General features: G+C 45.6%; 1 protein-coding gene across 4 annotated transcripts in view; it reads right to left on the reverse strand.

The window, feature by feature from the left end:
• The window catches only part of LOC144173189 (uncharacterized), a 58,195-nt gene that overhangs the window by 22,600 nt on the left and 7,761 nt on the right, over nt 1–27,834 (reverse strand). The window contains exons 2-7 of one of the 4 annotated variants that reach the window (XM_077701695.1): nt 18,450–18,652; nt 9,188–9,263; nt 6,648–6,739; nt 4,869–4,904; nt 1,526–1,627; nt 360–449 (exon numbers count right to left, since the gene is read on the reverse strand). In XM_077701695.1, coding sequence (XP_077557821.1) covers nt 360–449; nt 1,526–1,619 — 184 coding nt within the window. In that variant the 5' untranslated portion in view covers nt 1,620–1,627; nt 4,869–4,904; nt 6,648–6,739; nt 9,188–9,263; nt 18,450–18,652. Of the gene's footprint in view, nt 1–359; nt 450–1,525; nt 1,628–4,868; nt 4,905–6,647; nt 6,740–9,187; nt 9,324–18,449; nt 18,653–27,834 lie in introns of all 4 variants that reach the window. The other 3 variants (XM_077701696.1, XM_077701697.1, XM_077701698.1) reach the window with 3 other exon arrangements.

Raw genomic sequence — 27,834 nt, forward strand, 5'->3', positions numbered from 1 at the left:
GGACTGGACTGGACTAGACTGGATTGGATTGGATTGGATTGGATTGGATTGCTGAACCTTAGCTCACGCTACGTATATCCTGGCATAGCCGAGCTAAGCCACTGCTAATGTTTTGTCAGAGGTGGCTCGGAGTTCTCATGGAGGGCAATCGTTCACAATCCTTGCAGCATTAAACGCACCAAACGGGATGGTTTCAAGTGGGTTTCTGGGTCTGGTCGAGTACGACTACAACCGCAGTACGATCCTCCCCACGTCCCAAATAAGAATCTGCAGCCACACTGAGACAGCAGTGCGGGAGAGGGGCTCTTTTTTGTCTTGAAACTTAGGAGTACATGGAGCACTGACAGGATTTTACTTACAAAGTTCTGATTTACAAAAGCCACAACAGTTGAGTTCTGGATGAATTCTGTTTCGTTGGCTAAAGCCAAGTACGGGTGGAAGCCGGAAAACTGAAACAAACAAGAAAAAACGTCACTGATGACCATATACGCATTAAGAGTTATTGGTAATCTATTTCGATTACCAAACTACACTATGAGTTGTAACGCCGACAATTTGTGAAAAAAAAAGCGGTCATATTTACCGTTTGTAAACCTAGTTATCATGAGCTAAAGCTCTGTTTGCCATGGTTTTGCAACGACTGTTCACACAGGGTTTCATTACAGTTGGACCAAACCTGCCACATTCGCGCTCCGGCAGCGGCACGCCATCCACTACCAGACTGAGCGACCAAGCGCCAGCGAAGCAGCCGTTAACCGCTCGCCTAGTCACGTGTTTCCTCTGCGGCGGGGCTCCGAGTGAGCGCGGCTGCGACACGTATCTGCAGCGGATCACGTGGCGTGACGTCGCACCTGCCACACTTGCGCTCCGCCAGCTCAAGGTCATTGCAACGCCATGAATGACCTTGCCAGAAAATGCGTGGTAGAGCTTTCGCTTAAAAAAGCAACGCAATAAAAGGACGTTTAGTACAGCCTCTGCCCCACCGTAGTGGAGCCTTCCCCAAAATTTGTCACCCAGTAAAACAAGTTATCCTGCGGGGCGCTAGTAAAATTACGGCCAGACAATCCCTCTTTCCGGGCGTTACGTTTACGAGTCTGTCGTATACAGCAGAAACGCTAAGATATCTGGTCTTTGAAAAGGAAATCTGACTTCCCCCAAGAAACCGAACGCTGTTGTCAACGCGAAGCGGAGTTTGATCAAGAACAGTGGCATTTGACTACAGTTTACTGCAACTCACGGGCCAGATTATGTGCGCAATTCAGAAGATCGTTTATAGCACGAGGTCGCGGGTTTGATTCCCAGCCGCGGTGGCTGCTTTTCTGACGGAGGCGAAAAGCAAAAACGCCCGTGTGTACGAGATTTCGGCGCACGTTAAAGATCCCCCGGTGGACAAAATTAATACGGAGCCCTCCACTACTGCGGGCCTCATCGCCTGCGTTGCCTCGGCGCGTTAAACACCACAATCAATCAATCAGTAGATCGTTTATGGAGTTAAGGTAGGCCAGTGACACCACAGCCGACTTACGTGTTGGTCGCGTTCGTAGTGGAGCATACACGAGGCCGTCCAACAAATTACCGTGGAAAGTGTGTTCCACACGATGAACCCTTTCAAGGTGCATGTCAGGCACTGAAAAATGAAGATGGGCGACCTTGGAGAGGAGGCAAGCTGTATGGGCATATCACTGGGGAGAAGAAGGAGGGTGAGGATGAGGAGGAGTAGAAAAAGAGGAAAGGAAGAAGAAGAAGAAGAAGAAGAAGAAGAAGAAGAAGAAGAAGAAGAAGAAGAAGAAGAAGAAAAAGGAGGAGGAGAAGAAGGAGGAGGAAACAACAACAACGATGACGACGACGACGATGATGACAGCAACACAAACGTGTATGGGGTAGTAGAATAACTCTCCTGTGTTTCGGGCAGCACAGGAGGGTTATCCTACTACACCCACCCAGACAGCAATCAAGCTCACTGCTTCGGGAGGCCGGCGCCAGTGGTGCGCCATCTGTCCGCTCAGCCGTACAGTAGTCTGAGTATGCACTCTTCCTCCGCATCCGATCCCAACGGCCATAATTATTCTGGGCGGCGCGTTCCCCAACATTTAGCGCGAAACGGAGGGGGTGCGCATCACCTCATACCACTACATTCTCTGAATACCAGGGAAGGAGGTGCGTAACAATGTCTAGGTGTGCCCTGATGGTAAAATCGCCCAGTGAATGCGGCCGCCCGTTTACCACCTTTTTTGGATTAGGAAGATCTGGGGCGGTACGACTCGCGCTATCGTTATTTGCGCCGTTATCCTCTTCCTACTCCGCCCAATGCTCTTCGGTTTATTTCAGAACTGAGTAGCTAGCATCGGTCAGCTCTTGCTGCGATAGGCCTGAAGTATATCGGCAACCCGGACAAAATGATCCCGGACAAAATGGTCCCAATCGGAAACCCGGACAATATGGTCCCAAGTGAAAATTGCGACGAAATGCCCCCAAGATTGATTGATTGATTGTAGGGTTTAACGCGCCGAGGCAACGCAGGCGATGAGGCGTGCTGTAGGGGAGGGCTCCGGATTAATTTTGACCACCGGGAGATCTTTAACGTGCGCTGAAATCTCGTACAAAGGGGTGTTTTTGCTTTTCGCCTCCATCAGAAAAGCGGCCGCCGCGGCCGGGAATCGAACCCGCGTCCTCGTGCTCAGCAGTACAACGCCTTAGCCACTGAGCCACCTCGGCGGGTGCCCCCAAGACAGCTTGAAGCGTGGAAGGCACTTTGGTGAAAGTTTCGCGGTTAATCACTTCGCCCACATTAGTTGCTAACTGATGGCGGTTCTCTAGCATTTATTATTAACTTGATTTTTTTCTTGCAAGCCGCCCTATCCGGGATGCGGTCCGTTGGTCACATAGCGTTTTGGCATAGACCTGTTGGTGTGAATGGGAGGGGGCGTGTGCAAAAAGCTCCAGCAAGAGAAGGAAGCGGGAAGCGAGGCAGGTGCAGAAGAGGGTGGTGATATCACAGAGGGAACTCCTGGAATAGGGCTGAGAATTAATCCACCTGCCACCCTGTTTGGGCCGGCTGATTTCTCTTGCTCATTTGATGGAATTCTGACTAATTGTACATGGCAAAGTCAGCGCTCTATAAAAAAGAGATCATTCTTGCGCATGATTTCACTCTTGATTTCGACTTGTATTTAATAACCACCGACAGAGCTGGTGCTATGCTATTGCACAACAGTGATTCCTGCACTAGTATCAAAGTTAACGAACAGCGGTTGCATATAGCCTGCCTTTGCGCAAGATGTAAGTAACAATTTTGATTATTAAATATTTTTTGAAGTGTTATTATCAGCCATTAGCGTTCAATTATGAGAGATTAACAATTAACAAAAGCGCAGTAGCGGTTGTACAAAATATTTTCTGCAGCAAAAGTTCGTGAAACTATACTGTAACCGAAAATGAGCGACTTCGGACCGCGGCTTACTGTACCCCATTGAAGAATATTTTTATTACTGGAAATGAAAGACATAAAAATAAACAGGAAATAAAAACCAAATTTATTTTCGCACCCCTATAACAAAGTGTCCAAAGAGAATGATCCTATGAGCCCAAATATACGAACACAAATCAGCCCATGACAAAACGCAATGTGACGCAATGTGACCTGCATGTGCATAAAGTCATGCAGTACGTGCATAAGTATTGCCTTGTCATCTTGCTACAACTTCATTAAACACCTTGAAAATTCAAAAAATAATGCTAAAACATTTGCAACATTTCGCTATTTACATCAATCACTAAAAAGTGATCGCTATAGATATGGACTTTTACGGTGTCAAATGATTTACTTGTGGCCCGTTTTCCGGGTTTCTACTTGGGACCATATTGTCCGGGGCCATTTTGTCCTACATTCGAGCGCCCCTGCTGCTCCACACCTGGGATCACACTATAAAGCGAACGATAGGTTAGACCAATGCTCAACGTTGCGACCTACGGCGCGACCTATGTTACGAAGGGTAGAAAATGCACCGCTGGTTGTACCCGAAACTAAGACCTTCGGATCGCGCGCCCGATGCGTCACCAACTCGCCTACCCGGGCGACTGTATTCCCCTTCATTTTCAAGAGTATATACGCTTCGGGGTGGTACCATCACCCCTCCGATGACAACTTGGTATGCCGAAACGAGGCTCACGCATGCACGCAGTACTAAACTAAAACCATGTTGATGTCATTGCCTGACTGCAAAAGCCAGATTAGTCTTTGCACAGCCCAAACTAATGGACCTAGAAAACTAAAACTTATTTTTGGAGGGCACATAGGCCACTTAAGGCCGAATTTACGGCATTTTAACACCCGAATGTATAAAGAGGCACAAACACATCTTCACAAATTCCTCAACATCTGTTAGGCCTGACCAGTTACTGCACAGGTTTTTGCGTCGGAAGATGGGTGCTTAAACAATTATTAGAGGATTTTCAGACATTTTACTTCTGAGGAGTTGAACTGGTGAACATACGACCTAAACGAGGTTCCGCGAACGCCTCAATATCACTTTGGACAGAAAACTTAATTGTAGGATTGATTTTCGCGCCTTAAGATTGTTGATATAAGTGCATAGTGTCAAATTTCAAGATATCTAGAAAATTCACTTCTGACAAAGTTACGTGAGGTTAAAAGGTATTTTCGAATATCCCTCAATGCGTCCTAGGCCGCGCTCAAAAATGCATATGTTCAATTATTATGTTTTTGCGTCGACAGATTACTGATATAATGGACTAAAAAACAACCGTCAAAATACTTAGAAATGCCACCCCTAGCGAGTTCGAAATGATCAAGGCTGCTTCCGGAAACTCTTAATATTTTTTTTTTTAAAACAGGAGAGTATACTTGCATCAAAAGGAACGCCTTCATCTCGGTTCGTGCTTCGCTGTGAAAAAAAAAAAAAGAGGTGGGTAGAAACAGAAGCACTTTTTTTTAATTTTTTTTTTGTAATGTTAAGTGAAATCAAGCGGCAAATATATAAAGGGACTTGTGTTTCAGTTATAAATTTTGTTTTCCCTGTGACCTTTTTTTTTTTTTTTGGCGTGAGCTACACTGGCCGAGGTTGAGCAGTTTCGCGTGGTTTCCGGAGAGCTGTGTTGCGCATGCGTGAGGAGCAGTGACGTCCCACGGCGCACAGCTGGCGCGCCAGAGCCGCCGCCGCCGCGGCTGGATTGGATTGGATTGAATAGAATTAAATTAGATTAAGTTAGATGGGATTGCATTGCATTGCATTGGATTTGATTAAATTGGATTGGATTGGATTGGATTTGATTGGATTGCAATGGAAATCGTTTTAGCAGCAGTAAGCATGATAATAAAGCTAATCTCCTAGAAAACCAGGTAACCTAAGGATAACCAGCTGAACCTTAGCTCACGGTACGTATATCCTGACATAGCCGAGCTAAGCCACTGCTAATTTTTGTTTTGGGTCTACAGCAAGGGACAAAATGTTCGAAAGCTCCAAAAGCTGCGTCAGCTCTTCATTTTGCGGTGGTGGTAGACTATGAATAAAAATTTTAAGCAAAGAATTTTGTACTCTTGGCAGTTTTACTCTTTTTTTTCCTCAAGAATCAACCGACCATAAATTTAAAGAAAGCCCACTAGCTGAACTGAGAACAGTTGCCCTTACTTTGGAGCAGTAATTGAATACACCGAAAGCAGCGAAACATAAAGTCTGAAAAGCTTAGTGTACAAACAATGCCTACTACCAGGTGAGTTACTATTAATGCCGAAACTCGGCGTCCTACTGAGCGCCTTGAAGAAAACTTAGGTCAGTGCAGCATGCAATGAAAAGAATGATTGAAGTAACAGTTATGTAGAGGAAACGAGCGTCTTATATCAGAGAACAAACTCGGTTGTAAGGTATTATTTAGAAAAAGAAATGAGCTTTGGCTGGGCATGTAATGAGGAGAGTTGACAGCCAGTGAAGAATGGGGGTAACAAAGTGGCTGCCGAGAGACGAAACTAGAAATAGAAGAAATCAATTAACTGGATTGAGAGATGAAATAAAAAAAAAACTTAAAAGTAAAGGAGCGGCTACGGAGCCGCATGACAAAAACATCTGGAGGAGGATGACAGAAGCACTCGTACTGCAGTGAACACCAAAAACCATGATGATGTTGATGATGATGGCAGTGGGAAAAGAAATTCGTGAAGCACTATTCGTGCAGTGTCCCTAACCTGTAAAAAGTTGGCGACGTAGTGGCCAGGCGTTTGGCAGCGGGGCGAAAAACTGGGCCGCATTCGCTTCAGTTTACCGCCACTTGAGTGCGCCAGTAGGAACTGGCAAGTAGGGTGCCTCGATGCCAGCGCCGCCGTACAGGGTGGAGACACCCTTTGAACAGTCCAGTGCCGCCGCAATGGGGTCATGCTCAACGCATTGTTCTTTTAGTTTCCCACGAGACCCAGCAACGCGAAACAGATAAGATGATTCATACTTCACCAGTAAACAGCGTTGCGGCGATAGTTTTAGCGTGGTTTTGATACAATGACTTGCTTCGGCGGCGAGCGAGTGACCCAAAATGGCGGCGCCAGCGTATACGTGTCTCCACCCTGTACGGACGCGTGAATCAAGGCGCCATACTGGCAAGTGGCTGATTTTGCATAAGAAAAAAAAAGGCGTACTTACGTATGCGACGATAGCGAGCAGGAACAAGTCACTGATGGCGTTCACGACACACTCTGCGGTGAACACAAAGTCGAGAATCCCACCAGAATCACCTGAAAGGTCCCACGTTAAAGGCGCACTGTCACTTTGCTGATGAAATGCATCTCGAGTCCTACTTTTAATGATACATTATCTGCTAGGCCGGACACCATCTAAAAGCTTGCAGCGATTCCTCATTCTCCTGAGTCAGGGGCAACATTTAACAGACGATCCCGAGCTCCGGGCGATAGTCGAAAAATGAAGCACGCGCCCCACGTGCCTGAGCTTTTCCGTGATGTTTGCAGCAAAACAAGCAGATAGGCTTGGAAATATGATGCGTAGCTGTGACCTGATGTTTTAAGGGGCTAGGACCAAATTTTCATCCGCACTTTTGGTGGTTATTTTTACGTATTACGCTGCTATGCTTATTACGTGCTCGTTACACGCTTATCATTACGGTAATAATGGTGTGACGTAAAAGCTTTGAACAGACCGCCTTCGCATGGAGAAGCAAATGGTTTTATGCTTTTTATAATTTTTTAATGTTAACGAAGTGAAATGTGATTGGATTTATTGCATAAAAATTATGGGACGCGGTTACACAAATGAAGACGAAACTTGGAGCTTAAAATGACGCAGCAATTTTCTATGGGTGCACAGGAGTTAACGCCGCAGATTAATTCTATCGCCCATTTTTTTTTTCTGGGGATTGATTGCTAAAATTTGCGTGGGTTAGTTCAAGTAACTCCGGAACAGTTTGTTGAAACTAATTATTCTTTAAGATATCTAACGTGCGTGCGTACCCTTCAGCTACGTTTAGTATACTTAGACACTACTGCGTTATGTATTTGTTTTGACCCTCGAAAGATGTTCTTTTTTTTTCATTGCGTAGTCGTTTTAGGGTTGGTGTGATCCACGGGTATTTTGGGTGTTGCTTGATTCTGCGGAGAGGAATCAAGAGAGGTTAGAAAGTCCTGCTACTTTGCGTTTGAACAAATAAAACTTTTCTTGCATAAATCTTTCCAAGAAATTTGAAAGGTGGATGACGCCTCGTTAAGCGCAGGTAGATCTGAAGTTTTTTAATAATTGAAACATAATTGGCTGTTTTGTATTCCTAAAAAATGTGCTTTGGCTTCTCCTAGTTGTTTTAGTCACGTTAATACGATAGCTGAATGGTAGCTGGAGATATGAGTCACTGAAGGGGATCTAATTAGGTCGGGATGCATGGTCAGGACCAAATATGTAAGCATGCATTAGCAAGGTAGATCGGGTTGGCAAATGAACTGCAGCGGAATAAAATTAAAACCTGAATAGACGTCAAGAAAAGAAGCAGTACTTTACAGGGAGGTGGGTAATATTGGGAAAAATGGGAAGGGGGGGGGGGGGGAGGGCAAAATACATTAATACTGAATAGGCTTGGAGAAGCCTGAAATCTTACGTAAAACCAGAGTCTGGTAAAACTTACGTATACCTTACGCGAAGACCGGCAGCAGCCTGAAGCAACTATAAATTTGTGCGTTATACGAATACACACGACAACTTTATCGTGCTCGTCCCTAATAGCAATCACTACACTGCCCAAGACCTCGTACGTTGGTTACAGCAGCAGAACAGAGGCTATTTTAAACAGCTAAACAATTCCTGACTTTCTGTTTCCGCAGACAGCCAGGTTTCCGTTGAAATGGAGGTGAGGCTTGTTAGTCACGCTTCCCGTATTTCAAAATATCACGGTGAAATAATAGCACTGTCCCCCCTCCCTGTGCCCTCGTGGTATCTGATTTGATTGATTGATTGATTGATTGATTGATTGATTGATTGATTGATTGATTGATTGATTGATTGATTGATTGATTGATTGACTGTAAGGTTTAACGCGGCGACGCAACGCAGGCGATGAGGCGCGCCGTAGTGGAGGGCTCTGGATTAATTTTGACCTCCTGGGGATCTTTAACGTGCGCCGAAATCTCGTACACATGGGTGTTTTTACCTTTCCCCTCCATCAGAAAAGCGGCCGCCGCGGCCGGGAATCGAACCCACCTTTCGTGGTATCTGCATTACTTGCATACATAGTTGAGGAAGTTGCGAATGGTCATCAAATTCGCCCAGCCTTAGTCAGACGATTCGTGACAGGACAATTAACACATATGTTCCCTTGTTAATACAAATTTTGTTATACTTAAAGTATAGGATTGTCGAGTGGTTTTCGCGAAGACTAGCAGCTTTTACTGAATGTTGTGCGTGGCCTTGCAGAAGATGTTTTATGGCGCATTGATTATATTTAATTTCAAAAATCGCTTCCTCTTTTTTTTAACAGCACTAAGTCGAACAACAACTGGGTACTGTTATTATGCCTGAAACAGAGCAGTTACCAAGAATTACAGGGGCTGCAACATTGTATACCAGGTTATAGCGATGAACAATGACATATTGAAAGATCAGTATACCCAGACCCCAGCTAAAAATTCCGCGAAATTTATTCTAGAGATACGAAAATACCCCGTCGTTGAGGTCATCAAACTTACGCAGTTTCCTTCCAAACACCACCTTCTCCCGAATCCAGCCAGTGCTGTATAGAACGGCGCCGCTGAGATTGATGCACTACAACGCGTGCAATGAGAAGATACGTGCTTGTGGCTTTAGAGGAACACACTTCACACGCTAGAATAAAACATATTCCTTATTTTACTAAAAAGACAATCAGCTCAAAAAGAATGTTTCCTGTACAGTAGCTTTCATAATATTGACTTTCCAAGAAGCGAAGTACCTCCTATTTGAACTGTCGTAACTACTTTTCTTGTTCATTAGATTAAAAAAAATAGATTAGATTCTTATTTTGTCATCACTTTTTAACACGAAAGTGTTTTATTTCGGGATACACAAAGATTTTCATGACGCCATATTCGTCACGGAAGTGACGTCAGTACAACGAAGCAAGTGGCCTGTAAAGCGTGCACCCCTGCACACATGGTCTGCTTGTGGGGAAGCAACCTTTAGCACTAAAGAGTACGTTATTGTGTGTGTGCCTCCTCCTCTTGTCCTGCGTTCTGCTCGCTGGTTTCCCCTTTTCTGAACGTTATACTTTGGGTTGTTCGTTTTCGGGTTTTATATTTTAACACGGCAGTGTTTTATGCTGGGATACACCAAGATTTCACTGAAGTCATATCCGTCACCGAAATGACGCCGGTACACCTTTGCCGAAGTGACCCACCAGCAGGACGTCACTCGCCAAGCATACCCATAAGACAGCCGCTGACCCGCAAATCATGCTCAGCCACAGATTTCGCTGCACATTTCACTTTCGTGTTTTACCGATTCCTACGACAGAGGAATGAACCACAGTATTTTTATTCATGTCTCTAACCGAACATTTTCAGTTTCTGGTTACACTCAGCTCAAAGAATTTGGTTGAATCCTACTAGCGAAGTCTGTTCCGGCATGAATTAGTCCGATTACCCCATCTGATTTTAACAAAAAATCTTTTGAAAGAGCTTCACCAGTCTAACTGCGAATCGCTCAAAAAAAAATAACAAAGTCCGCGCTGGCTTAGACACACCCCGAGGAAAGCCGATTTAAAGGCTCGCACAACAGCACTATGTCACGCGTTTTCTAATTTGCCTTAAGGAAGAGCTGCATAAGTTAATTTACCCAAAAATGCGCTGAATTCAACAGTGAGGTATGAACATTACGCAAGCAGCGCAGAGTACAAGCTATGTGATCGTCTTGCAGCAACTACGGGCATTCCAGTACGCCATGATATTTGAAGTTATCTTGCAGCACTTTCTTGAATTTTTTTTTTGAAATCCTAAATGCTTGCAGAACGTAGTCGCCCAACACACCCAGTACTTAGGTTAGGAGGTCGCGAAGTACCTTATCCAGAAATTACTGCTCTATGCCCAAAAGATAACTTGTAAACTGGCTCAAAAGGCTTTCCTCTTTTTCCCGGTCTTGACGTTCTTCGACGGCTCGAATTACGTCACTAAGCCCATGTAGCGGCTGTTGGCCGGTTTTCCTCCAGTTGCAGCAATGAACGCTTTTCGATAGCAGCCTTGAAAATAAAGCCACAAAAACAAAGCAGACACATGCGACCAGCAAATCACGCAGTGCCGCTCCGTGCTGGCGATAACTATAGCTTTCGCAGTGGTTCCAGGCGCGAAGGAAAGAGCGACAGCGCTTATCGAAAGTGTTGCAGGGTTCCTTTAAGTGCTTGTTTCTGGACTTCTTGCTCCCGTCTACTGAATTGCAGTGCTATCTGTTTAAGCCTTAAATGGTATTGAATATTCTAATACTTTCAGGGTACAGCAGGCATCCCGGAAAGCTAGAAGCGCTAATAGGCACGAACGAGCGTTCTCCTTTGCTAGTTCCCAGCCATTGCTAATAATAGTTCGTCTCATCAAGTTGGGCTGTGCGCTTGTTGAAACTTGCTACTCATGAACTAGCTACTACCTATCACACACCAAAGTATTCTCGCATAATCTAGATCAGGGGTTCTCAACCATGAGTATGCCGGGGACTTCTTCCGGGCTGGAACAAAAGATGGGGCACCCATGATAAGTGATGTTTCGCGTTAAAACGTCAACCAATTTTTCCGTCCAGCTAAAATCACCCAAATACTTATGCCATGTTCACCCTCTGTGTATGAATTTTATGCTGATGCGTGTCATATCGTCACGCAATTTGCTCTTGCAGCTAAAAGTCCCCAAACATATGCGCCACTTTGAGTGTGTCTGGCTTCTTTACATAGCTGTCCTGTTGTGCAGAAAGACAACCTTAGAACATGTGCTACGCGGAGAAACCCAACCAACAAGCCATGCATTGAAGCCACCACTTCGCAAACCAAACAAGGCTTGGCAAAATTGAGAAAAGAATGCGGGGGAGAGTTTCGGGCAGGGCTTTGCGGTCCCCTGAAAAGCCCTCGTGGACTCGGGTATTTTAGGGGTACGCATTCTAAGTGTTCTCAAATGGGGGTCGAGAATTATTCAACTAGGTCGACAGTGGCAGGAACCACTGCAGGACCGAAGCCTCTCCCAATGACTTCTGGTGCCATATCAACCGAATCAACCATTAAACCCCTATTCAGGCCAAGAGCACAGAAAAATAAACGTGTTTGAACGGAAAACCAATAAATTGAGAAAAAATGCAGAATGGTTTTATGTGCAGCTGTACCAAGCCCAAACCATGTCCCTTTCTTCCAAACCATTTTCGGTTGCCTTTCTAGTGCGCGACCACCGACTATCCTTATCATTACTTATCATTATCCTTACCCCGTCCGGATAGTCTCACGGTGCGGAGGAAGCAACAAAACGTTCATAAGGCTAAGATTTCTGCGGTACTTACCAAGCATACTCCCGTCAGGAAAACGACTGCGGTGGCTGATTGAAAAAGCCCCATGGCTCCAACCTTGCTTCTTCTTCTTCTTCTTCTTCCCCAACAGGAACGCGCCTGCCTACTAATACTTCATTTTCCTCTTCCGACTAAATAGGACAAAATTAACCGGAGGTTTATCAAAAGAGAACTCTATAAAAGTTCCCTTTTATAAAGCTGCATTGTGCAATTTTACCCATGACTACTTAGCAGAGGTCGAGCTGTAATGAGTGAGATCGGAGACAAATTAGGAGCTATTCCGCTCTGTGAAGGTGAACTATCAGCGAATATTTTTAGCACACGACGTAGATTTGACAATAGATTAAGGGGAAAGGTATGAGCAAATTTTATTTCTCTCCATCGTTGATGGCGGCAATCCCTAACGAAGTGGTTTGCATCTCGAGCACGATACATACAACCGTAGCAATAAAGTGTATAGCTGACAATTGTATTTATTGTATAGGTGACAGCTATAGAATAAATACAATTGTATAGCTGTCAGCTATATTATATTATTTATTTATTGTATTATCAATTTATTCTATAGCTGACAGCGATACAATAAATTTTATAGCTGTATAGCTGTATAGCTGACGTCGGCAAACCGGCTGGGAGGATGGCTTGGTAGAAATAACCGTTTTGAACGCATTTTCCTCGTTAAAAAGGGCGTATGAATCAGCCGGACAATGTACTACGCATTATGTATTGTAGGATGCAAATATGTGTGGGCTGAAGTTGCTGAATGCGGGTTTACCCTTTGTAGTCCATGACTAACTCCGGGAATGGCTGAGACCGCCACGGAGTTGTTCGCGGGCGCAGATTTTGAAGGGGATCGGATGTGAGGGGGCCAAGGTAAAAGCATTCACGGTTGGCAGATGGCGCCACGTCGTCCGTTGCGCGCTCCAGAGCCACAGCCTGTCAGGCGTGTGCACTTGTACGCCACAAAAAAATTTTAGAGAAAGGGATACGCAAAAGTTTTAGCTTTCGCGTTTCTTTTCTTAGCAATAAAAAAATTGGGGCAGCGTCGCACTAGTGGCGCAAAGTGGTACAACAGCGAAGCAGGCTGTTTCCACCTATAGTTTATCTTTAGTTCGGCTAATTTTAAGCGTGGTTATGTTTGGAGCGTTTCCGGCAGGCGGCGGCACGAATCCCGCCGAAACAAGGCGAGGCAAAGCTACGGAAATGCCTACGTTGATGATGCCGGCGCGTGCGATGACGTTATCGCCGTTATCGCTCGACAAAGTTTTTCTGCGCAGGTTCGCCGGCTAAGTTTTCTGCGGGGTTATGCTTCAAGGCTGGGTCAAGTTGTCTGCATGGTGTTGTCGTTAGACCACCAAAGAGCAATGAACCATCGGTCCTTTAGAGTATGTACAATGTGCGCGTGCCAAACGGCTTCGCGGTGAAGCTCCCACAGTAGCGGAGGGCGCAGAGGGTTTTTGAACTCGTTCGGTGGCCACCGTTCGGCTTGTGTGGTCTGGCGCGTGGGACGCTGATAAAGAAGTTGATTGACGTTATCGCCTCCCGGCCTTTTGAATTCTTTCAGTTTGGCACTAATTCTTCTTGCACCGTCAAAACTGCGCCATCATCGCAACAAGCGATAGAGCGAGCCACCCCGCGACGCGTTTCCAAAGCCGTCCTTCTACCAGTTATATAGCGTTTCCGGCAGGCGGCGGCACGAATCCCGCCGAAACAAGGCGAGGCAAAGCTACGAAAATGCCTACGTTGATGATGCCGGCGCGTGCGATGACGTTATCGCTCGGCAAAGTTTTTCTGCGCAGGTTCGCCGGCCCAACGGATAATCGCTCTTAAAAAGCATCGTTTGTCATTAAAAAGCTGTTGCACACCGCTACACATGCTGAAGCCTGACCCTTGTTATTGGTGTCTTGGGCGATAACTGCTGGGTCCTGCCTAGCCTGCTGAATGCGCTTGGCGTCTTGGGCGCGAGCTGCTGCTGCTAGGTTTTGCCTACTACACTGCTGAGCAAAACGATTTTGCTTTCTTCGTCGCTCATTGTATTCGCCGTGCTCTTCGGAAGTCTACGGGTCTACTTATGGCAGTCTTGGAATGAACTGAAATGAGTTGCTAAACTCAAGGGCAACTGAAGAACGACCACGGAAGTTGCCCCTGCGTCCCATCACCGTAGCCGGCTGTTACTTCGCGCGGCGCAAAAAAGTGCCTGACTGCGAGTGTTTTGAACATGGCACGAGGCATTTTCGTGATTTCTCACACTTAATCTTCTTTTAAATTCCTGCAGCGACTGCAAAAAATCCAGGTGTGAAAAAGAATACCATGTTACGCATTAAGCGCAATCTCGTTTCAAAACGCGCACGCGGGTTGACATCCGGGTCCGTCGCTTCGGCGAAGTGATTTATAACAGGAGCTATTGCCGTCCTTAACTTGTACCCGAGTATAATGACGTCAACCCCATTTTTCGAGAGTAGCTGCAGACCCAATCTTAACGAGCAAGATATTGGGGGGAGGGGAAGGGGGGCTGCGGCTCTGAGCTCTGTGCATTTTGCCCGATTGCGAAGAAACTTACGCCGTTTGCCTTCAATTGTTAGCCTGGGGTTTTTTGCTTACAACAACGACACGAAATTTTCCGACCAACGAGAAGTTAATAGCTTCTATGGGAAAAAAGCAGTGGAAAGAGCTAATAGAAGTGAATTATTTTTAGTTACAACAGAAATTTAGCTTCTTCATTGGCCTCCAGCTAATCCCCCATATCATGACCCCCAATTCCTTGCCGCGCTAGGCACTTTTTCCCTTGAGAGCGGTCTGGCTCGAGTAAGTAGTGTGAGCCGGGGCCTACAACCCACTCGCTCCCTCAAACTGGACAATTAGATCCTCAATGGACAATTAGATCCTCTACGGCCCTTGAAGATTCAAGAAGTGTTAATCCTCCCTCCCTGCTATTCCCATTTCCCCCCTCTGGCCAACCGGCCGTCCCTTCCCAATAACGGACTTTACTACTACTACTACTTTTAAAATGTAAATGCGTGTGAGGCACACACCCGTTGCCTACAAGTTATGGGAAGTTATGGAAAAGGGCTGGGACACTTAATAAGCTGGTTAAGTATAATCTGAATAACTGGGAACCCGTCAAAACTAGGCCGTATGTACCCAACAAATTTAATTAAGGGGAATAAAATACCATTGAGAACTCTACCAAACGTGGAAAGAAATTCCGAGTGAAAAATACTACCAACTCGTCTCGACTCGAAAATCTCGAATCGACACGAGTCGACGCAACTCGAAAATCTTGAAACTCAACTAAAAAATTCTTGGAGGTAACTAACTGCCTATAAAAGTTCGAATAGGGCGCTTTTGAAATAAGCAGAGTAAAAAATCGTACTGATTACGGTGACGAGTGCCTCATCACTAAAGTACGTTGCTTAGTCCTTCTTACCGCCGTACCACACCGACATACCATGCCGAGCGGTGGTGCAGTCCCCACCGATCACGACAAAGAAGAAGCAGAAGAAGGACAAGAAGAAAAATGCCGAGGTTCTTGCATTCACGAAAAGCAATCGCTGCTCTGACGGGAGGATGCTTCGTAAGTCGACGTTCTTCATTTCAAACCCCATTTAGGTGTTAAGTTCAACTCAGTTCCGTCCACTTTCAAGGAAAAATTAGACGGATTCGAGGGCAGAAAGCTCTGATCGACCGCTTGACTTGGATCCTTGCATCCAATGTTCCCGTGAATATGCCGGTTTTTTGAGTGGATAACTTACTTGTCTGTAGAAAATTCGGGGAATGCTTTACGCTTTTCCCTAAATGAAATGAATGCATCAGGCGGAATGCAGCTAAAATCATCGCTATGGAAAACGACGGTGAACGAAAGTTCCAGCACGAACGAAGCCCTTTTGTCTTCGTCCGCCATCACTCCAGAAAGCGCCGCAAGTGCCTCTATTTCAGAGAAATTTTAAAATAACACTGTATTTCTACAGAGCAAAGAAAAGTATTTTAACACGAGTTTAGAAATACAAAGGCGTAATCCAGTCATTAACAACCTCCATTGTAGAATCAAGGTCAAATTAAATGAGAGCACCAAAATATGAACCAGAACACGCATCGTTGAAAAGTACTGTTCGTGGAGGTCGAATAATGGCGCGCTATTGGAATTACTGGAAAGCTACATTTTCGTCCTCAAATTGAGAACGACTCAGCGGGCAATGGAGCGGAAGATGATAGGTGTAACAGTAAGGGACAAGAAGAGAGCGGAGTGGGTCAGGGAACAAACGCGTGTTAAGGACATATTAGTAGAAATTAAGAAGAAATGGACGTGGGCAGGGCATGTAATGCGAAGGCAAGATAACCGCTGGTCATTAAGGGTAACAGAGTGGATCCCTAGAGAAGGCAAGCGTTGCAGGGGGCGGCGGAAAGTTAGATGGGCAGATTAGATCAAAACGTTTGCGGGGATAAATTGGTCGCAGTTAGCACAGGACCGGGATAATTGGAGATTAATGGGAGAGGCCTAGTCCCTGCAGTGGGCGTAAATGGGCTGGTTATGATGATGATGATGAATGACATTTTAGAACGTTGTTACTTAAAGTCACGCGGCAGTTTGACTTGCATGGAAAGAAATCGCGCTTAATTTGTGTGTTCTGGTTCATATTTTCGTGATCGCGTTACATACGTCCGTGACTGCACATGCACAGTATTAAGTTTGAAAATGGCATGATCTGAAATATAGGGGCAGGAAACGTCAGTTCGGAAGCTTTTGCGCCTATATGCTGCAACGAATATAGATTATTAACATTCCATCCCCAACAAAAAGTTTTGCAAAGTAAGTTTTTGTTAGTGCAACGCTGGAAGCTTTTCTAGGTTCGTAATTTAGAGCAGAAATCAGAAGCTGCTACGGCCGCCGGGGTTGCAGGGCGCACTGCTCTCTGGGAGATGCGCGCGCACTTTGAAATTACTCCTATTCAAAGCGCGTGGTGCTGAAGACACCGTCGTTGCTATTGCCTGTACATCGTGCACAGTCCGATATCAGTGCAGGCCGACCCGGCAGCCGGAATTTCGAATCACAAGCAGGGTAACTTTTTTTATTTCTTTTTTTTGTCCGAGCGGCTTTGCGCCGTTTGGTACAAAAAATGTAAGATTCCGAAGAGAATAAGGCAATACAACGTGAACTTCAGCACGGAAACTCGGTACAAACAGTACAAACAGCAATACAGTGCTGCAATGGTGCCAGACAACTAAAGCGGTCGCAGCGCCGGTAACTCGCATAGAAAACTGTTTATGGCAACCAATGAAAGATGTATTATTTTCAAAATATAGTGTTTACAGCTTGACCAAATAATATACACTAAGAGCGTTTAACTCTCTGATGTTCTTAAAATGACGTCACAGCTAGTTGCGCTGCCGACCGACGATGTCGCATGGTCACTACGATGCGCCTCAAAACGAGCATTTAAAGGCGTCTCCAAAATTACAGGCACAATGGATTATGGATTTAGTTTCTTAGAAGATTGTTGAGTCAGATCAAATCAAGAAAAGGCAAATGCATTCTCTCTTCACGGCCCTTTTAAAAAATGGAGCAAATCGCAATGGGTATCCGTTTTCATCCGAGCTCGCCGGCCTAGATCATGTTTACAGGTGGTATTCATTGGAAAGTTTAGCTGTCAATTTCCTCGTTTGGCAACCCTGGAAACGACCACAAACACGGCCGAAGCGCCACGGACAAGGCGCGGCTTGTGCCACTGTGCCCGCACGCCAAAAAAAAAAAGAAAAATTGGGCCCATCTCCCTGCGAGGGGGACTCGAGTAAATGCGTCGCATAGGGGGTGGGTGTATTGCGTTAACGTTTAGTGTTTGGGGAGTTGGTGGTAGTGAATGCGTTCTATCAGCAGCTTCTTGACGTAGTTTGAATGAGTCAAGGATATAAGGCGCGTTCGTAGCCTCCCATTCTGTGTCGGCTTTGTGGCGCAGTGGGTAGAGCACCATGTACATTGCGTTCCGCCCGCAGGGTCGAGGGATCGAAACCAGGCGCCGGATAGTATTTCTTTTTATATAGTGTAGGGGGAGGGGTGCGGACTACGACTACGGACGTCAACGCGGGTGACATCGTGAGTTACTGAAATGCTCTGCATTTAAAAAAACAAAGAAACACAGGCGTGCGTCGTCTGCTCTGTTTCAACCCGATTCTGAACGGAGGTGTCAACAGAGAAGTTATTAATCGCACTCACAAAGGAGTTGAGGCATTACTTTGCGTTCGGTGGGTTACAGCTCGGAACGTGCAACTCATATCATGTGCTTAGCCCGGACATGTACCGCCATCCCACGGAGCCCGACGTAACCAGTGACGGCGCACCCACATGGTTTCCTCCATGCGTGCCTTACTAGTGAATACAAGCTATACACAATTGGGTGAACTTGAATCAAACACGGACAACAAAGAGCCAAAATAAGGCCTTGTACTCACAGCGAAGCATGAGTATACGTCGCCGTCGTAGAACCTTCCTCCCGTTTGACGAATTCCGGTGCCAAAGATAGCCAGTATACCTTCCTGCCCTTCGCGAGGTCCTCCAACCCCTCTGGGCAAAAATGCTTGATCAGCCCGACAGGGACAAGCGCTCTTTCCCCGTCACTGTAGCGCACGTATGCGTACGTGGGAGTGGGCATTGCCTGGAATGGAAGTGTTGCACTTAAAATGGAAGCTTGCACCGTCAAAGCACATGTGCGAATGCAGACAACGTGGTAATAAAGGGGCAGAACAAATGACCCCATAATAGGGAAAGCTGCAATTGTATGCGCAAGTTTCGGAAGTTTCAATGTCAAACAATGCCTGTAATAAATGTTAAAACATTGACAATATTCTATGTGTCGTCTCCACAACGAAAAAAAAGGCAATTGGTCTAGTCAGCGCCGCCGAGTCACCCCTACCACGCCCCCCCCCCCCCCCCCACTTTTTTAAAGCAATTGTCTTTCTTGGGCTACTTAAACCCAGACATTTTGGTCTGTCTGTCTGTCTGTCTGTCTGTCTGTCTGTCCGTCCGTCCGTCTATCTGTCTGTCCGTCCGTCTATCTGTCTGTCCGTCCGTCCGTCCATCCGTCCGTCTGTCTGTCTGTCTGTCTGTCTGTCTGTCTGTCTGTCTCTCTGTCTGTCCGTCTGTCCGTCTGTCTGTCTGTCCGTCCGTCCGTCCGTCTGTCTGTCTGTCTGTCTGTGACTCGATTCAGCCTCCCGGCCAAAGTAAAACAAGGCTGCGCAATAGTCTCATATTGTCACACCTAAATCTACCCGTCTAAGTCCGGTGTAATGTTTATACTTGTCGACATTGTTGAAGAAGAACAAGACATTACGGAAATATAAGACAACAAATTAATACAGAAGTGATATTTGCAGTGTTCCTTTACAAAAAATCATACATGCTTGATCTTTGTGCAATTAAATACTTCATCAACTGAAGAAAAAAAATTCACTCCGCCATCGCCTGCTGTCGCCCGCGCCACTATAGCTTCTGGCGCCATTTTAAGAAGTCAACCGGCAACAGTTACGAAAGGTGCCACTATAGTAGATAGGTTCCACGTTCTGTTTGCAACGCACATGGAGTAGGGAAGAGCGGTTCTATAAACGTTGAAGTAGGGCGCCTCGATTCACGTGCGTCTTCGTCGTACGGCAGCGTTAGCATCGAGACAAAGGGCCTGGAGCAGTGGAACGCGGTAAATTTAAAATGATTTTAGCAAACCTTTGCCGTCTTTACCTTGGGAGGAACGCGACGCAAGAGGAACATCATGAGAGGTGAGCGGGAAAGCGAAGGAAGGCATTTACTCGGCAAAAGTCGATAAAGACGATAAAGTCTTTTGTCGACATTTGCAACGAAGGGAGCAGATACGCGGTCAATTTTTCCCCCGGCAATCCATGTTACAGTTCGCATCACAACTGACGGTGGGAGCAGTTAGTGTTGATTTTAAATGCAGAGCATTTCTTTAACTCACGATGTTATGCGTCCGTAAGTCGGCGTCCGCAGCCAGCCAGCACGTGCGCCCCTCCCCCGCTCCTCCTCGCTCTCAACAACAGGTGCGGGCGCGCATGCGCGTGCTCCGGCGCTGAAAGAGGCGTTGCAGCAGCAGGTGCTACCTCCTCTCCCTCTACTGCGCGCGCTACGAATATACTCGTTGCCCGAGCGAAGGATCCGCGGCCCGACGTTGACGTTTGGCCGCGGCTTCTCGTGCACGAAGTTCGGCGTCGGCAGCGCGCTTCAGGCGCTTACGTTCGGCGTCAGCAGCGCGCCGTCTCGCCGCCTTGTCTTCGGCCGCCGTCGATGAAGAGGATGGCACGATGTCTTGAACTGGTACTGCAACGCTGACGTTGGCTCGCGTCGCGGTACTGGTTGAAGGTGTTGCTTCCATCGCTTATGAACTTCGACGATGGCGCACTGCCCTCCCGAGAGGGATAATAAGAAAGAAAAGAAAAGAAAGAAAAGAATAATAACAAAGATCGAACCGATTGCCCCGCAGAGAGGGTGGGGTGCAAACGATGGCAATAAATAACAGGTTACGTACTTAAGTCTCTCGTCTCTCTCTCTCTCTCTCGTCTCGCAACCCAACTACTTAACCCCCTACGACAACAACAACTACAACTGCCACCGCCAACTACCACAACCTACGCCACGTGACCACCCCCAATGCTCTGCATTTACTCGTGTCCCTCGCGCGGGGGCATGCGACGGAGGTTTTTTTATCCAACCTGGCAAAACTGCTTTCGCTCGGTATGTTTAAAAAGGCGCAAAAAGACACGAACGAAGGCTAAGGTATAAACCGACAGGTGTGGACAAACGAACCAGAACCCGCAGAATCAAATAATTCGGTTCGCGGAGGTCACATATAGACGGGGTTGTGGTATATTTAAAAAAAGTCACGTTTACAAACGTTGGTGCTGTTATGGGGTGATGGGACAGTTTGACTTGCATAGAAAGAAGTTGCGCTACTTGTGTGGCCCTGTTAATATTTGCGCGTTCACGTTTCATTTGTTCATGAGTGGAGATTATAAGGCCACTAAAATAAACCCGAACGTAAACATGTAATTTGCTTGGTGCGAAAATATTGTTACTGTGAAACATGTTGCATTCCAGTTTCGAGATGTACGGTTGCGGATGCTTTGCAAGGAAATAATACGCCCTCGACGTGATGCGTTCAAAACAGTGTGAGCTAAATTGTGGCCTTCGTAGCTTACGTGTCTCGAAATTGCTCTGTATCCCAGCAAGCAAGGCAAGTAATTCAAGTTGGTTGACCTTCTTTGGAAGAGTAATGTCTATTTTCAGAATAAAAGTACCTATCGAAAGAACCATCTTTAAACAGGTACCAATCAGTGACACCACATTATGGAAACTGGGGGTTACCCCGAAAAAGTGTGCATCTTTATTGGAACTAGTCGTACATTGGTGTACATCTAGCCCAAATGTAGCAATTTGGTGTATCAACATGTCTCTTCACCCCCTTCCCCTGTTCTTTTTGTGGGTTTTTGACAGCACCGCTGTTGCTCTGTGCAAAAGGAAAATTTAACATGTGCTGAAGCTTAGCGTCCCGATGACACAGCTAACTGAGGACTAGTACACAACCTAGCCAGCCCAGGAAAATACAAAATATAAAATAATTCAGTCCCAAAGAAGTTTAAGCGTACAAAAAACAAGAGAAGCTCGGTACAGGTGACGTTGCAAGGGGTACCTAATAGCTCCTTGAAGTATAACAGTGGTGAGGTGGAAAAGGTAATACGTTGTGCTCTGCAATATTTAAGTCTAATATTTAAGTCTGAAAGTGCTAACTTTCACATCAAGATTTAATGTTTTCGTTTTATTTCCTTGCTTAATAAATTTTAAAAAATCTTCGTTTAAATTTTCTACATTGGGATAAAGAAGATTTAAACCTTCAAATGCTAACTCTTCACATCAAAAATCAAATTTACATTGCCTACACTTGACCTTGGAATTTTAATGTGGCCTGTACTTTAGTAATTAGTTATTTAGTCTTTCCTTTTTTAATTGAAACATTTACGCATTGCGCCCCTGTACGGAGGCAGTATCTCATTGCCTTCTTTCATGTAAGCCAATAGCTCATTAATCTCTCGTCTGTTTAGCTACTCCTGAGTTTCGCGATTACGTGACCCCTGCAGTTTTGTTTCTTCCCAGTACAGTCCGGTACAGCACAGAAGCGCCAATTAGCGGTCCTGTATGAGCTCAAACAGGTCTGCTCTGACCCCAGTATGGCCGCCGAACTGGACCAATTGCAGTACCCGTTTGATGAACCAGACGCGTTCGCGGTCCAACAGGTTCGGTTCGCACCTGTATACGGGTCTGAACCGGAACCAGTCAGACCTGTATAATTGTCAGACCGGAACTGTTTAATCCTGTATAATCCTCAAATGGGCCCGGTTACAACCCTTTTAATCTTTACGGCCGTTAAACAGGTCCGGTATGAACCCTTTTGATTAAAAAAAGATATTTCGGTAGGGTATGAATGCGTCATTTCTTGGATGGTGTGGGACTGGATTGGAGTTGCTCGTATAGCTCGGGCAAGCACCGATCGTGGCACAAAGTTGTTGTGGCCAAAACTGCCCAGCAAAGCGTTAAGTCGACGGTGTTGCGAATGACCAGCGTTCACATAGAAACACAATCGCTCGTGGATTTACCATAACTTATTTTTCTAACTCTGCCTGCCTTGATGGTTTTTTTGTTTACGTACTTGTTGCCTTACGTTTGTGTTTCTATTACGCCTTGAAATAGCCGTCATTTCTTCGTGCCGTTTCAGTGCGTGAACTGCGCCAGCATCTTTCTCTACAGCAGTGGCTCGACCGAGAGAGAGACGGTGCAAGGCAGGAGCCTACGTACGTACCCAAAGTTTACTTAAGCGCTCTGGCTAATTGATCAGCCCCGCAGGTATTAAGGCGGAGCGAGCCGCGGCGCATCAGCCCTTTGGACGGCAGTTGTTACATGCCTGCTTGTTGGTGGCGTAGCAGCTTGTGCAGGGTGGTGTGACGATAATTGAGACACTTTAAAAAAATTTGCTGAGCGAACCACCGCTCTGTTCGCGCTCAAACTTCACACGAAGGTAGCATTTTGTGGTCTATTTTGTTTGACACCGGGAACAGCGACGACACTTGCCTGATTATTCTGAAAATAAATAAGAACGGTTTTGGCCTACGAGAAAATGGCGGCTGATTTGGACGTGCGAGCCAGCGCAAGTTGATCTTGGAACGACGGCGCCACCTGGGTTAGCAGAGCGAAACGCACGTTTGGGATTCATGGTAGGAAGGTGCCAAATGAGGTAGCAGACGATCAGAAAACCTGCTTTCCCATCTCCTGCAGAGCTCTTCGAAGTAACTGATTTTCTGATCGTCAGCTACCTCATTTGGCTCCTTCCTACCGTGAATCCAAAGCGTGCGTTTCGCTCTGCATACCCCATGTGGCGCCGTCACTCCAACTTGCGCTGGCTCGCACGTCCAAATCAGCTGCAATTTTCCCGTAGGCGGAAATCGTTTTAGATGCGACTGCATCTCATTCACTCGCCTTGTCCCTCCATACGTCGTTGGTCATGTTCGTCCACACCCCTCCCCCATTCTCCTCGCCGCGCGAGCTGCACTCTCCACCGCTCACCCCCTCTCCTCTCCGATAGCGAGCACTCTCTCGCGAGGGGCATTGGATTGGATTCGATTGGCTTGGCTTGGCTTGGCATGGCTTGGATTGGCTTGGATTGGATATGATAGGATATGATTGGATTGGATTGAATTGGATTGGATTGGATTGGATTTGGATTTGGATTGGATTGGATTAAAGTGGATTGTGTTGGATTGTGTTGCGTCATAGCCGCGCCACGTTTCGTCATAGCCGCGGTCGTTCCAGCACTGGCCAAAGAAATAAAGAATACATCATACGCGTTCGTCACACGTTTCACGCAATCAGAGAATTAACCCAACGGAAACACCAAGTGAAACCCCAAGATGCGTCGCATCTCCACAGGGTTCCCCTCACGGGAAGGTGGGGTAATTTTTATTTATTTTCAAAACAAACCGGTAAGTACCGTCGCTGTTCCCTGTGTCAACTAAAACAGACCACAAAATGCGACCTTCGTGTGAAGACTGAGCGCGAACAGAGCGGCGTGTCGCTCAGGAAAATTTTTAGAGTGTTCCAATTGTCGTCGTACCACCCTGTGTATGACTGCAGCAAGCGCGCCATCTTCAAAATAAGCTTTGTTTGCGCGTGTGGCTTTAGTTGAGGGCGCGTAAACGTGCGGCTTTGACACTCGACGGTTTCGGAGTGTCGAAGTTCTGTGCGATGGCAAGGCCGAGCGTGTTGATTTTTCGCTGAGGCACTTCCACGTCGAGGCACTTGTCGCCATTCTTTGTTTGGTAAATAGATCTTGCAGTGTTTACAGGACCGCGGGAAGTCTGTGAATTAGCACATTCACGTAATAAGACGCAATTTACTGGGTTTATGATCTCTGATTAAGACACGTTTGAGTGCGTTTCTGCCTATAATATATATGCCTCCCTTTGTTTTTAAGAGCATAGTGATAATTTTTGCCGCTTTTTTTTAGTTGGGTGACAATGCTGGCGGTGGCGTCAGGTTCGGTGGGAAAAGCTCTTTAGAGTGATGGCGCCAGTTACCGGAACGGCTGGCGAGTGCGCCGGAATCACGGATTGTCAGCGTAATAGAGCTTTCTTGTCATAAAAGCACCGAAATCACGTCGGTACAGAATCTCGCTTGCCACTTGCTCAGTAATGCTTGAGGTCTTCTTGTTACTAATGTATAAATATGTATACTTTCTGATGCCGTTATAATAGCACAGTGGCGCAGCCTTATCCGTCCGGTCCCCTTCGACATAAATGCACCTAAATTACTGCAACCGTATGTTTGCATGTAATCCGTGCGTTTATTTTAGAAGCACTTGTGCTCTGTTTTCCGTGGAAATTTGAGTGCTCTATTTTCAATTGGATGTTCAGATTTCACCTTCTGGTCGGCTCTATTCAAAGTCATATTTGGTTCGGCGTACGATAATAATATGCGCATAATTCTAATTTACGCGACGGTGAAGTATACCTCCACCTGAGGATGAAGCGCTGCAACATTTGCTCACTAATTCCCTATTCGTTTATTTATCAACTTCTTCCTCTGCATGCATGTTCAAACTTCAACGCGAAGGGAAAGAATAAAACGGCCTGGTAACAACAGTAGCAAACAGAGCTTTTTTTGTTCTTCTGCAAGACGTCCCGAGTTTCGGCTGAGACAGGGAAAAACTTCCCTTAAACGATTCCTGAGACAGCGATTTCGCGCAAGCGAAAGCGGCGGGCGTCGTTCCTTTTCCAAGTCAGCGGGCGAGGATGGCCAAAAGCAGTCACGCTTGAGCAAGGTGTCGCTCTAGGTGTGCGTCGACTGTGCGCCTCTTGGTCGCTAGAATTTATATTCCCCTGCAACATTTTTACTCGTTATAAAATGTCGAAAAGGAGGAACCATCATGCGAAATATGAATAAAGTAAAAACATGCATAGCACAGCAGGATCGGTGCTTCTTGCACCTTGCCTCAAACATCTTAAAATTCTTGAGCCCCAAAGCTGACACGGTAAAATCTAATCTGTACCTTCCAAGCTTGGAAAGCGTAGGTGAACAAACCACGGATGAGCATGGTTTTGAGATAGGGGACGGTGAAAACAGAGGACCACTTAGGCTGAGACGGCTCGTCCTTTCATCGTATATCTATATTTTTAAAGAGAAGTGCCCAAGGCCGTAGCTAGAATTTGTTTTTTTCGGATGGGGTTTTGAATTACGGGAAAAGATGCGTTTAGCCGAAAGGAACAGTAAGGCTCGCGTACGCGCTGCCTAGAAAATATTTTGGAGGGGGTTTGAACCCCCAAACCCCCCCTCTGGCTACGTCCATGGAAGGGCGCAACTGACTGACTGACTGACTGACTCATTCACCAACGCCCAACCGAAACTGCAAGACCTGTTGAGATTTGAAATTTTACGAGCACATTTGTGTCATGACTAAGGAACTCACTAAAGCTGCAGAATTGAAACTTGCACCGATTCTCGCAGATTTCGCTGGATTCTTCGACATTCTGTTCAGCGCGGAGAGCACCATAAATGCCCTCAGCGATGTAGCCTTACTCGCAGCAATTGCATTCGTAAGTTAAGTTCGCGTTTTGATGTAGCGCCACTCGTTGTCGTGTTGTATTACGGCCGCTGGTTAGTGCGGCAGTATGGAATCTTGTGCGGTAAATTATAAAGCTGGCTATCAAAGGTACAGATTGTCTTTACTGTAAGTTTGTATGTCCACAGAACGACCAGCATACATGATACGTCGTATTGAAAATTACAGCTTGTTTTTATAAATATTGAACCCTATAGCGTCGTTTCCGTTGCTTGCCCTTAATAAACGGCACTCACCTTCATGAACGTTTTATAGTCGGGGGTGTGTTTGATAAATAAATAAATAAATAAATAAATAAATAAATAAATAAATAAATAAATAAATAAATAAATAAATAAATAAATAAATAAATAAATAAATAAATAAATAAATAAATAAATAAATAAATAAATAAATAAATAAATAAATAAATAAATAAATAAATAAATAAATAAATAAATAAATAAATAAATAAATAAATAAATAAATAAATAAATAAATAAATAAATAAATAAATAAATTCTGCATTCCACCGCAGTTTTTGTATTGCAATCGCCAAGTAAGAGTGAATGTATTTGAAAACACACTTTGTAGAGTTTTGATGGACTAATCGCGGGCGGCAGAAGGTGCTCACTTTTTTTTTTTGCCAGGTTTGAGCCCAAAGGCGCAAATCCATCAATATGTTCAGTCTCGGCTGGGAAGCATTGGGAAGCATTGGAAAGCGGGTCGACGAAGCAGAATTACAACAAAAGAGTGCATAAAAAGATATATTGCTACTTGTTGTCGACATCAACGCACAATTATGGGCTTATGTGCTACGGTTTGTGAAAAAGTAAAATTCGCTTCCCTTCTCGATACGCGTAATTATAAGATATGCAGATATGTTTGTAATCTTTACTGAGCTACGCCGTATGGCCAGTAAATACTAAATAAATTTATTGCCAGTTGGTAACAAGTTTCCCTATCAAGGCACGTATCGTAAAATATAACGTGAAAACTGGGAAATTCGCTGTTCCAACTATTCATGTATGAACCCATTAAAAAAGATTGGCGACTCTACTGTTCTGTTTCTGCAGCGGAGTAAAGAATGCTACGAAGGTTTTCCTGTTAATGTGAGTATCGTGATATTTTTAAAGTTTGCATGTTTCGTCAATTTTAGTAGTTTCCGGAAAGATCCCATAGAAGAAGCGATTCGATGCAGTGTTATTTGGGCCTTCGGAACAACCGACCACATACATCGCTGTGTCTCACGTATGGAGGGTGGAGGCAGCAGAATGTGGGTTATATTCCGCTTCCTAGACGGCACAGTGATAGTGATTCCCGCAGTTACTCAGCTGTACGTAATGGTTCACTTTGAACGCAATTGATAGTGAGTACAAAGTTGAGTTTTGCATTTCGCGCGCCGAAGCTACCCTTCGCTATGAGGCCCGCCGTAGGGGTGGGAACCACATTAATTTAATAAGACCACGTGGGGTCTTCTTCGCGCGCCGAAAAATAAATACAGGCGTTTTTCGTTCCTCGTCTTCATCAGTAAAAAATGAAAGAATCGCACATTAACGCGTAAGACTTGAAGGTAGCGAAGCTGTACGCAACCTTAACGACCACCACGACGGTCTAAGTCCACGATTGCAGCCGATTTGCTGCTGCTTTGCTGCCCCAACGACATTTACTCCATCATCTTTGCTATA

The sequence above is a fragment of the Haemaphysalis longicornis genome, unplaced genomic scaffold, assembly GCF_048455015.1.
Source record: "Haemaphysalis longicornis isolate Haplotype H1 unplaced genomic scaffold, Haemaphysalis longicornis Haplotype H1 scaffold_3, whole genome shotgun sequence".
NCBI lineage: Eukaryota > Metazoa > Arthropoda > Arachnida > Ixodida > Ixodidae > Haemaphysalis > Haemaphysalis longicornis.